The sequence below is a fragment of the Lissotriton helveticus genome, chromosome 8, assembly GCF_964261635.1.
Source record: "Lissotriton helveticus chromosome 8, aLisHel1.1, whole genome shotgun sequence".
Classification (NCBI taxonomy): domain Eukaryota; kingdom Metazoa; phylum Chordata; class Amphibia; order Caudata; family Salamandridae; genus Lissotriton; species Lissotriton helveticus.
This window is the reverse complement of record NC_136069.1, coordinates 1,673,363,870-1,673,376,583: the sequence shown is the minus strand read 5'-3', so window position 1 is coordinate 1,673,376,583 and position 12,714 is coordinate 1,673,363,870. Positions and strand designations below refer to the sequence as shown.

General features: G+C 45.5%; 1 protein-coding gene across 4 annotated transcripts in view; it reads right to left on the bottom strand.

The window, feature by feature from the left end:
- The window catches only part of LOC144773616 (transient receptor potential cation channel subfamily M member 2-like), a 4,189,411-nt gene that overhangs the window by 92,320 nt on the left and 4,084,377 nt on the right, over positions 1-12,714 (bottom strand). For all 4 annotated transcript variants that reach the window (XM_078658759.1, XM_078658761.1, XM_078658760.1 and 1 more), the window contains one exon: positions 1,457-1,558. In XM_078658759.1, the coding sequence (XP_078514885.1) occupies positions 1,457-1,558 (102 nt within the window). Of the gene's footprint in view, positions 1-1,456; positions 1,559-12,714 lie in introns of those variants that run through there.

Here is a 12,714-nt window from a genome sequence, read left to right as displayed (position 1 = left end):
CCATTGTGCTTCGTTAAGAAGGGATGGGATCAACCTCTCAAGCACCCTAAACAAGATAAAGTTGACTATGTACTTTGCCTCAATATGGGCCATCACATGTAGGGCGTGATGGAATGACCCAGCTGTTTTCCTAAAGCTGGTATAATGTTACATTTTGCCAACAGGCTGAAAGCTTATGTAAACAATGCACTGTTTGTGGACAATATAATGTTGGCAAAGGTATTTCATCTGCCCCAGGCCACTTTACTCCATCACATGGACCTTTTAAGAGCCTGCAGATGGACTTTATAGACATGCCCCACTCATGTGTTGGTTATCGTGTTCTTGTTCAGCAAATGGACTGAGGCATACCCATCCAAGAACTGTGATGCACAGACTGTTGTCAAATGCCTCCTGAAAAAGTTCATTGTACGCTTTTGAGTACCCATGGTTTTGAGTTCTGACAATGCACCAGCGTTTATCTCACATGTGATTGAGGTGTTGTGCAAGAGGCTAGGAGCTACACAGAAACTGCATTGTGTCTATCACCCACTAGCAGCGGGCGCTGTTGAGAGGAAGAACTGGGTGCTGAAAAATTAAATAGGGAAAATGTGTGCATCTACTGAACTGGCATGTATTGGTTCACTGTAAACACAAGGAGATGATGGACGGAGCGCTGAAACATTTCAGGCACTCACCCCCAGTCACAGATCTGGGTTGAATCCATTGTTTTTTAGCTCACTTCGCCACCTCAGTTCAGAGCCAGATGGAACAAATTTGCAGAGCACGCATACACCACCTGACATCATCCACCAGCAGGATGCACGAGGACATGAGGCCCAGCAGCCTCAGGGTCATTCTGATAAGAAACCCAGATAGAGGCTAAAAGATCGGCATCATAGCCCGAATATCCTGGACTGACTGTTCTGAAGGATAAGCGCGAAACTGCGCTGCACTGCTAGAAACACTTTTACACAGCTCACATACTAGCTATCTCTGAACAGACAGTATTCCCCACAAGGTAGCAGTTAAACATTACAAACAGCACTGTCACATCCCTCAGAAACTGGTTCTTTAAACAGACCTAAATGTGCTTGGTAGGAATGACTGCACACAGAAGTGTAATGCTTCTCTATTTTTAGGCAGTAGCTGTATCCCACAACAGAGGCAGACTGAAAAAAAAACCAATAGGTATGTCTTGCACTTTTAGAGAAGTGCCTGACCTACTTGCGTTGCCATGCTTGGTAGGTTAAGTTGTACTATTCCATTTCTTTATTTTGAAGTGGTTTAAAGAATGTTATTTTATTTTCAATTTAGACATGAATATAGAGTACGTAAAGTAGTATATAACTTAGATGTATCTCCCCACAAGGCTCTACCGGTTGGACATCAGATTACGGTCTTCATATACATATTCACCTGTGTGTTCTAGAACAATGTAACACGCATAAAATGTAAAGTGATTGGAAGTACCGACCTCAAATCCTTTTTCCAGCTGTTCTTCACACCTTTCCCAGTATTCCTTCTTCAGGATGGCTTTCAGTGAGGATGGTAACTTCTCACCTGGCCGCAATATGCCCTGAAACACAGGATAACATTGGTGAATGGAGGTCTGAAACATTAAACACTTGTAGCCCATCACACATCACAAGTAGAGGAATAAAAGTGGGAAAAACAGATCTGATAAAAACTTGTGGTGGGTGAGGTACAACTGAAAATAGTTTTAGAAGTAAAGAGGTGCTTAATCTGGAGTGTGGATGATTTGGGAAACCTGCTTGTTTCTGCTAAGAAGAAAATATCTCTGCCCCCTCCACTGATAGAGACCAGGATTACATAGAGGAAGACTGGAGGTGACACAACGTAGCCCACCGTGATGGACAAGGCATGAAGAGGAAGACTGGAGGTGATACAACGAAGCCCACCGTGATGGACAAGGCATGAAGAGGAAGACTGGAGGTGCTACAACGTAGCCCACCGTGATTGACAAGGCATGAAGAGGAAGACTGGAGGTGATACAACATAGCCCACCGTAATGGACAAGGCCTGAAGAGGAAGTCTGGAGGTGATACAACGTAGCCCACCGTGATGGACAAGGCCTGAAGAGGAAGACTGGAGGTGGTACAACGTAACCCACCGTGATGGACAAGGCCTGAAGAGGAAGAATGGAGGTGATACAACGTAGCCCACCGTGATGGACAAGGCCTGAAGAGGAAGACTGGAGGTGATACAACGTAGCCCACCGTGATGGACAAGGCATGAAGAGGAAGACTGGAGGTGATACAACATAGCCCACCGTGATGGATAAGGGATGAAGATGCTGCAGGGAAGCTGGAATAAGGAACATAACAGACTTCAAACGATCTGGGGCAGAAGTTCTGTGGGCTGCATACACAGCACACATGGCAAACCACTGTATACACTTCAACCCAGGTGTCCCCACCTTCTTTCACCCTGCCTGTCCTGCCTGCTCAACACACTCTCCCAAACACTCCTGTAACACAACCCTCTTTAAGATGTCTTTCTCCTTGAAGTGACGGGATTTGCAGGTGTACTAACAAGGGTAGAACCAAGGCAAACTCATCTTGCATGGGTGAAAAGGGAAACCATCGCTGAGGGGGAAACCAGTGAAGGACCAGGACCAGAAACTGAACTGAGATCTGAAGGTGACTCCAAGGTAAGTCACCTTTTGGAAGAATGTTCATTATATGTAATACCACGGGGAACAGGGTGGTAACAGGTGTAACAAGGAGCCCCTGAATTCTGTAAAATATACTGCTACCATCAAGCAGTGGCAAATCCAGTAGGGCTCACCAATGAGAGAGCTATTGCCTTTGCTAATATATATTAGCCATGTAAGAAAACATATAAAGTGGTGCACCAACAAACAATAAGAGTATACAATTCTAATCAAAGTATTGGCCATTCCTTATCTTCTTTTATTTCTTTTCAAGAGTCACATGGTTTTGTTATTATTTGATGGTGCACCACTATATATTTTCTTATATTGGCTGTATGGCTATACCCACATTTGAGCAGTAGTTGTTCATAGTGTGTGCATATCACCTTTCACATCTATTGTTGTTGGGACACACGGGAGGTGCTATTTATTCAGGCCTGCTGCTCAGTACATGTAATTGTAATATGTTATCCATATTACACAGCAGAAAACTGCAGCATGGCTGAAAGTAAAGAAAACAAAGATGCTTTGACATGGTCAACGTTCTGTGTCATATCGCTTGTTTTTTTAGGTCTCGCCTGCGTGGGCTACGCATGCGCAGTCTCGCTGACGAGATTCATGAATTTAGGTAGCTTTCAGTAACGGGCTTTAAGCCCGCCCCTCTTTCCCATTGGCCGGCGTCACCGTTTATGCTAAACGGTGGCCAGCCATTAGGAAAGAGCACTTTTCTGCCGTTCCACTTGGACGGGCTGGCCTGCCTTCCTTCTGGCGTAAAAGGTTCTTATCTTTATGGGGCCAAACACATGGCTCCATAAAGATAATAAACCTTTTACTTCAGAAGGAAAGCAGGCCGAGGCCGTCCAAGAGGGAGGGCAGAAAAAGAGAAAACTGTTCGTCATGGCGCAAGGCTTCCCGCAAGCATTGTTTGTTTTATGTGCCTCGTTGATGCCTCTTGGACTCTTTCTGCAAGTACACCGGACCTCACTTGCTTTAAAGACACAGGACTGCAATCCTTCAAAATCCAGGCAGGCTAATCACTGTAAAATAAACTTGCCCTTGACCCTTGAAATAGCCTTTAATTTCCTGCGGTCTTCACCATAAGCTGTCCTTAAACTGCTCTCAGTGGCATCTGTTATTTATGTCCTTTCTGTAGGAAGTGTTCTATACTAAACACGCCATTCTTCGAACACTCGGAAACCATCTTGAAATGTTTAAAGGGATCGTTTTACATGAATTACCGTATAATTTACACCATCTTTTAGGGGGGCGGGGCTCGTGGCCGGGTGCCGGTCCCTCACCTACCCCCACCCTCGGTGGGGGGGCTTGTCCCGGCACTGGATCCCCCACCCTCTCTGCTCCTCCGATGCTGCAGCACAGGCTATGGTGGCACCCCCTCTCCTACGAAAGCCGGTGTGCCCCGCCACGTGCAGTAGTCCCTAGCCCCCGTTAATGCCCGAACGCGGGAAGGAGTCACCTGCACGGACCTAGCCCCGGCACGGCAGCCAGTTTTTTCGACGCTGCACCGGATCAATCCCAGGGCCAGTAAATGGATATTATTAAACAGCGGGGGGAGTGCAAAATGGGAAAGAAAACTTTTAGTGGGCTGCCTTTGAGCCGAGTGAGCCTGCCTGCTGTTTCATGGCAATTGGTAACATGCTTTTAGTCATGTTATAGGCAGAGGTGTAAACTGAAAATTCCAATATCCCACAGACATTCTTATGCACACGAGCCAAAGGGGCCCCACTGCGCCGCAGATGTTACGGCGCCCGTAGGTTGCTGCTCTGTACCCAAAGCACGCTAAGAACACGCGAGTCTTAAACAAGTCCGGGAAACACTCAACACGTTTTACTGGGGCCATCTCGGATCTGGCCGGATTTTTCATACAGATGTTTTCCCTCGTACTAGATCAAAATACGTAAAAAGAAATCTCGACTTAGGTAGTTACACTCTGCACACTCGACCTCCATATTAACTCAAGTGTACGAGAGTGGGCGTGCTTTAGACGGACGGAAAGGGAAGTCTTCTTGATCATTAAAGAGAAGCTTTCCGTCTCATTTTCGACCAGTACCCCTTCCACCATTTGCAAGTACTCCCAGGTCCTCAACTTTTATGAGTCCCCCTGGGGTGCTGGAAGGAGTTCCGAACATTTGCTTAGTTGGTATACAGTTTATCTCTGCTAGGAGTGTTTTGCAGCTTTCTCAGCCAAAAACCACCGTGGGTGTTTTTTTGCATTGGTGTGTTATTTTCTTTTTTTATCAACAAGAAAAAACGAATCCAAACGAGCACAGAAGTGGAAACAACGTATCAGCTGCTGACAGTCAGCGGTTAGGTTTATGATGCTGCATTGTTTGTGCCAGGTTGGAAGTTACCGGCTTCCGGGTGGGGGCAGGACATTCCAGAGAAGTCAGATTCAGGTGAGGTACTACCAAACAGACATCTCGTTTATGCATCTATTTCTGGGAGACGCGGCAGATTTGGGTATTTGTAAAACACGATAGTAGCAGGGTTATACTTTTATAATACAAAAAGGCAATTGTTCGCAGCTTGGGAGCACTAAGCTTAAAATATATTCTTGAGAAACAATTATTGTTCTCCACGTTGTAGCAGGTTTTCTGGTGATAATATCGCTGTTCATTGAGATTTTTGGCATTTTAAGTATAGCTGAAATCATCAAGCAGCGGCCCCTATTTCCATCGTATACGTTGACATATTCATTTTGGTGATTACGTTTTATCTTCACAAATGGCGAGAAGTGCACATCATCCAGACTTTCAATTGCTTCTCCCATCTTCTCTGTAACTTTGGTCAAGAAAGTCGCTTGGCAGCTTTCTGAAACAGGAATCTCAGTCTGTCCAATGTAGTGTAAGATGTGTGTCCCTCCATGGCATCTCTGTTACAGGCTGCCTGGTGGTACGTATATACGTTTTTCCTGTTTTGAATGCAGGACAAAGTGTAGTAAAATAGCACTTTAGCAGCCCACCATATCGCAGCGAATAAGTGTCAACGTTTTAAATATATTTATTATATTCACTGCTTTCAGAGGGATGACACTGGTGAGTGGTCTCTAAGGGGGATGTGGCAAGAGTTAAGGGCCCTTTATAAAAGGTGGGCCAAGTACCTGTGAAATAGAATACTATGCCTCACAAATTCATAAACGGGGCTTTTGATCATAACAATAATTGGGATCAGTAAGCACCACACTATGTAGCAGTTTGTATGGCAAATGTACCCTGGGCCATAAGCAATAATGCGTGTGACTCTAGCCTGATTTTTCTGGCTTCTAATCTTCCACTGCTTGCTTTTCAAACACTACGTTTTTAGGTCTCGGCCTGGCGAAAAGCAGCGCATGCGCTGTTCTGCCATGCAGAGGACCTTTTGGAATCGATACGATTCCAGCATGCACGTGGGGAGACAAACAAGACAAAAGATGTGCTTGCCGGGATTGGATGCTTTACTGGCGGCATGATACACTGGGGACTTTGTTTTCTCGCCGCCAATAAAGGCAGTCCCCACGTGCACATCGCCTATTTTCTGTCCCTCGCCGCTTCTGTCCCTCGCTCCTGAAATATTTCGTGAAATGTCACCCTTTTAAACTGCCTCTATCTTTTGAAGGCTCAGCACTTTCTTTATTTGTCTGTTGGTGAGCACTGAACACCATGAGCTCCCAGTCACCATAGTCCTTCCAAATAAAGCTTTGCAAAGCTGTCATCACATGCAGCTGGCAGAGATCAAGCTGCGTACACATGACAGCGGCACACACAGCTAGCTACATCACTGACACAAATAAATCCGGATTATTTTTTTCAAGGCGCGTGGGTATGTTTTCTAAAATAAGGCTACGCTTGCTGTATAAATGATGTCCATCCAGTCTCTTTACTATCCTGCGAGCATGTCAACTACATCAAAGCAAAGAACTCCAAACAGGGCAGAACACGTCTGTGATGGTTGAGCATCTTTGAGAGATGCCACTCTTAGGCTGTCACAATCTCATATGTAAAGTGACACTGCTTAAGTAGCTTATGGTAGGACTCTGAGATTTTCAAATAACTGTTGAGGTTTACAGGGGGAGACCCAGCCTGCTCCTTGCTCCTAGACTGAAATCTCTTGATGAATAGCTGCAGGGCATGGGGGCTCTGTGCTGTACGGCTGACGGTCATAGAAAAGGCTTCTTTTTAGTGCAAATTATAGTGGTCAGTTTTTTTGCTGTGTTTACTCGGTTTGTCCTTAAGATTGTTTTGTTATGTGATTATGAATTTCACTGCGAAACGAACCCCCCTCCGCCAGCCCACATTGTGCGATTTAGGAATTTGTGGATTTACAGATGTTTCTGCCTCATCTTCATCTTCATTACTGAAAACAGTAAGTACTATGTGTGTTTCTGTGTTTGTGTGTGAGTGACAGTGGCATGTCACTTTAAAATGCAAAAAGATTTACATGAGTGAAGAGACTGTAAGCTCAGCTATTCCTAGGTATTTGCAGATAAAATTAATTATGCCTTTTTTTTAGCGTATACATTGCGCCTAACATTATTCAACCCGTTTCTCTACTACTCTCTACTCACTCTCTACTACTCACTATCTACTTACTCTACTAATCACTCTCTACTACTCTCTACTACTCACTCTCTACTACTCACTCTCTACTCTCTACTTCTCACTCTCTACTGCTCTCTACTACTCACGCTCTACTACTCACTCTACTCACTCTCTACTATTCACTCTCTACGACTCTCCATTACTCTCTACTACTCACTCTACTACTCACTCTCTATTATACTACTCACTCTCTACTAAACTACTCACGCTCTACTACTCCCTCACTACTACTCACTCTCTACTACTCTCTACTACTCACTCCCTACTACTCACTCTCTACTACTCTCTACTACTCACCATCTATTACTCACTCTCTACTACTGACTCTCTACTACTCTCTACTCTCTACTACTGTCTACTCTCCACTCACTCTCTACTACTCACTCTACTACTCACTCTACTACTCACTCTACTCACTCTCTACTACTCACTCTCTACTACTCTCCATTACTCTCTACTACTCACTCTACTACTCACTCTCTAATATACTACTCACGCTATACTACTCCCTCACTACTACTCACTCTCTACTACTCTCTACTCTCTACTACTCTCTACTCCACAGCTTTCCAAACTTTTCATGTTGCTGACACACCCTTTTGTGAAAAGAAATTCAGGGACACGGTAACGCGAGGAAGCGCAGCGAGCGAGCCTAACCTCCTATGGTGGGTTCAGGCCCCACACCCCACACACACCCCACCCCACACACAACCCCACACACACCACCACACAGACACACCACCCCACACACACACACACCCCCCACACACAACCCCCACACAAATAACCCCACATACCCAACACACCATCCACACACACACACCCCACACAACCCAGCACACACCCCACACCCCACCGCACCCCCCCACACACACACCACACACACACACAAAATTTCAGGCACACAGTAAAGCGAGGAAGCGCATCGAGCGAGCCCTAACCACCTATGGTGGGTTCGGGCCCCACACCCCACACACACCCCACCCCACACACAACCCCACACACAACCCCCCACACACACAACCCCACACACCCAACACACACCCCCCACACACACACCCCACACACACCCCCACACACCCCACACACACACCACCCCCACCCCCCGTACACACACACCCCACACACAGAGACTTGAGGGGCACTGTTAAAGGGTATTAGTGAGTGAATCAGTGGCGGAGGTGGCCTTTCCCTCCATCTGTCTCCCTTCGACTGTCTCCCTCCCTCCCTCCCTCCATCTCTGTCTCAATCCCTCTCTGTCTCACTCCTTCTCTGTCTCCCTCCCTCTCTGTCTTCCTCCCTCTGTCTCACTCCCTCTCCCTCCGACTGTCTCCCTCCCTCTGTCTCCCTCCCTCCCTCCCTCTCTGTCTCACTCCCTCTTCCTAAGAAGGAAAATCATATACTGACCAAAGGTAAAGTAGCTTACGCATATGTCAGTTCACATTTGTGTGTGTCCACGAGCATATGACTGTGTTATTGTGCATCTGTGTATTTGTACTCCAAGTGCGTGGTTTGTGTGCGTGTGTGTGTTAGAGAGAATGCCTGTGCACTATTTTAGTATCTAAAATATTCAGATAACTTAGTCCTGGCACTTGTATAGTCAGAAGGTGTGTCCTTGTGCTATGTGAGGCTGTCTACTAGACAAAGTAGAGAGCCATGGAAAAGCCCTAAACTGTGATTGGCATTTTGCAGTGTTACTATGTGACTGTCTCAATTTGTTACTTTGTAACTGTAAAAGTGAGTCGAGTATGCAAGTGAATGTGAGTTTATGAACATGACGAAGAGCGTGTGTGAGTGGTATGAGTAAAATTAGATTAACATGGGCGTATGTATGTGAATGTAGCGTCTTTGAGGAAGCGATTGTTAAATCTAGCACATGAGTATTTTCAAAGACAGGTTTACATTAAATATTCTTGGTGACTAGAATCCATTCAAACAATACTTTAGAATCCAGTACCGCTTCATTGCCACCTTACATCTCATTTTCGATTCCTCTCTGTGACCACTACTGTCCTTGACAATAAAACGTTTCTGGAACAGGTTCTGCCTCCAGATCTTTCAGAGGCCTCGGACAAGGCTTGACGGATTGAACAATTTTCTCGTTTTGAAAAAGTATGTTTTTAGGTTTGGCTGTAAATACGCGTTTTCACATTTTATGCCCACGCGTTTGTCATTAGAAAACACACAAAGCAACACAGAGGGTGGAGAGTGGGGTAGAAGCAAACCTGGCGGCTTTGGTGGGACACCTGGCCTCTCGAGGGGAGTCCCCCCATCCTGTGTGGCAGCCTGGGACCGCCACAGCCGCACCCGAGCACTTCACAGGTCGTTAAAGACCTTGTGCATGTTAATAGGGCTTTGTTGTTGCTTTGCCCCTTCTAAGAGCCCCTGCAGCTTGACTCTGCCGATGCGACACACCTACATATGGGTCGCGACACAGTAATGTGTTGCACCACATAGTTTGGAAAGCTGTGCTCTACTCTCTACTACTCTCTACTACTCACTCTCTACTACTGACTCTCTATTACTCACTCTCTATTACTCACTCTCCACTCTTTACCTCTCTCTCTACCTCTCTACCTCTCTCTATGCACACACATATGCACATATATATATGTATATATATATATATATAAATTATGCATATACATTTATATATATATATATACATACATACTTATATAAACATATATATATACATCTGCATATCTATATAGATACAAATATGAATGCATGCATACATATACATATATGCATACATATGCATGTTATGTACATGAAAGTTTGAAAAACACTAATAAAAGCAAAGCTAAAAAGCCACCTAATTACAAACAGAATTGCTTTAACTTAAACGAGGGCGAGAGCTATTGCATTTTCAATGCTTGTCTTTACTTTCAGCCATGCTATAGAACGGCCATTCTCCTGTACAGCACAGCTAAATAAAACATTGACAAAACCAACAGGTCTTGTGTAAGTGAGACCTATTCACGTTATCAATGACTGTTTTAAATGTCGGTACCACAGATTCTGGTCATGAATGTGTAAAAATTAAATCTAACCTGCCCGGCTGGATCACTCAACTACTCCCTCTCTCACTCTTCTGCTGAATGAGTGTCTCGATTGCAGCACTTCATCTTCAATCAGCAATGGAATCTTTCGCAAACCCAGAACTTCAGTGCAGTGGCTTCGATGCCCTGCACTCCTGCTCTGGAAATAGTTCCAGGACGACAGGGGATCATTTCAATATTTCTTTATTGTTATTTAATGCAGATATCTGAATACCGTCTCTCATGGGTGCTACTGAATGGGCTTTGTTGGTGGTGACTAAGAGTGTTAACATGTTTGGATTAATACACTTAAAGGCTTTGAATGAACCTCAAGCCAGCCTTGGTAGCATGGACCACTTCTGGCTTCGCAAACATGGAACAAGCTTACCAATGATAGGAAGGGCTGAAACATGAAAGTCAGTCACTCGAACAGTGAAAAACGTGTTCAAGATCTAGCAAGGCATCCAATGGAGGCCCTAACACACGCATGCACAAACTTCAATGATTGCTACCAGGGGCGGCGCTGCATCTGGATAGTAAAGTTGCATGACATGAAAAAGCTGTGCGTTTCTAGCATTCTCTCTTTTCATCTCGGATATGAGGAAACCTCCTCTCTCCCTGCCACTGGCCCAGAGAACCCATCTCGGGGGCCACCACTACCCCAGTGTCCTGACCTGCGGATTAAGGTACATTTTCAGTATGCAGCAGCCTTCAAACACTACAACACCTAGTGGGAAGCCCCGCCCACCAGAAATCTGGCTCAGTGTGTGACAACTAATATTGTTGGCAGGGGACAGGAAACAAGAACGGTGGAAGTGAGGGTTGGAACAAAGCAACACGGAAGGCAGGAGGTGAGGGTGGGGGGCAAGGTAACACAATGAGGGCAAAGCAAAGCACATGGAAGCAACAATCCGCTGTGGGACAGGAGGAGGGGAGATGGCCTGCAAACAGAAGTACTGTTATGACGTGCTGCCAACTTAAGCAACAAAAAAGTACCTCTGAAAGCACGTAACAAGTGGAAGGACAATTGAAGCTGAAAACAAGCATTACTTGGTCCAGACATAAAAAGAAAAAGTTGAGTAATAGCTTAGTGTTAGAAACGGGACCCCCGGCCGGCCAACGCTCACACCAAGGTCAGTCAGGGATCACCATTTCTAAGGTCAGGGCAAGGGAGTTACACACCAAGACAACCCCTGCTCACCCTCTAGGTAACGTGACGCGAGCAGCAAGGCTAATCTCGGAGGCGATGTGTAAAGCGTTTGCGCGCGCACCCCAGCGACAACACCCTAGGCCCACCACAAAGGAAACTCCACACAAGGTTATATCAAAATAGTCTTTGTATTATAATAAAAACACATTAGATAAGACACACACTTTACAATGTGCCAACAGGCACGGGCAAGATTTACAAGGGATTATGTACAGGACAGTGCCACCTGTACCACTGTCAGGGGTATGCACTTTTTAGAAATAATACTTGTAGGTACAACACTTAGCACATAAACATATAATGAATGTAGCACACAAAATAGTTACATGTAGCACACAACCAGGACTTCCTGGTAAAGGGTAAATACCTCCTACGCAACCCTAAACACTGTAGGAAAATCACTCAGGGAACTAGGGCCTTATCATCAGGACCTATGGAAGGAAAACCATCACCTACGCAAGTCACATTTAGCAAAGGGAAGGAAACCTAAAATAATCACCTAAGCAAGTCACATTTAGCAAAGGCGATAAAACATCAACATTCCTCTAAGCAGGTCACTTTTAGCAAAGGCGAATAAAAACAGAGAATCACCTAAGCAGGTCACTTATAGCAAAGGTAATAACATAAACAATCCTCTAAGCAGGTCACTTTTAGCAAAGGGGATAAAACATAAACAATTACCTAAGCAGGTCACTTTTAGCAAAGGTAATAACAAACAATTGCACATGAAACATTAAAACACATTCAGAGGTGCAGGTAGAACATTTGCGCAGAAATCACATTAGCAAGTAAATCACGATGCGCAGGGTGCACATGGCACAACACTAGAGTTGTCCCCCAGGCCAACTGGCCTCGCAAGGGCTGGAATGCCCTGAGTCTCAATGTCAGGGAAGGCTGCGCAGGCAGCCAAGAACAAAGCCTAAACGTAGCAACTGTCCACTAAGTGCTGGACAGTTGTGAATCACTGATGGGCAATGTTGGAGCCTCGTGGGCTCAAGAATACAGGGTGACGCCCAAGAGCCTCTCTGGGGCTCTAGAACAAATGTGGGCGCTGTGAGCCTTCTCTGGGCTCGCAAAACAAATAGGCACTTCAGAGCTTCAGAGCTCGCAACAATTAAATGCCCCTAGAGCCTCTCAGGCTCTAAGTACCACTGGGGCTCAAGAGCCTTTTTAGGGCTCGAAGAACACTGGCGCCGTGAGCCTCGTGGC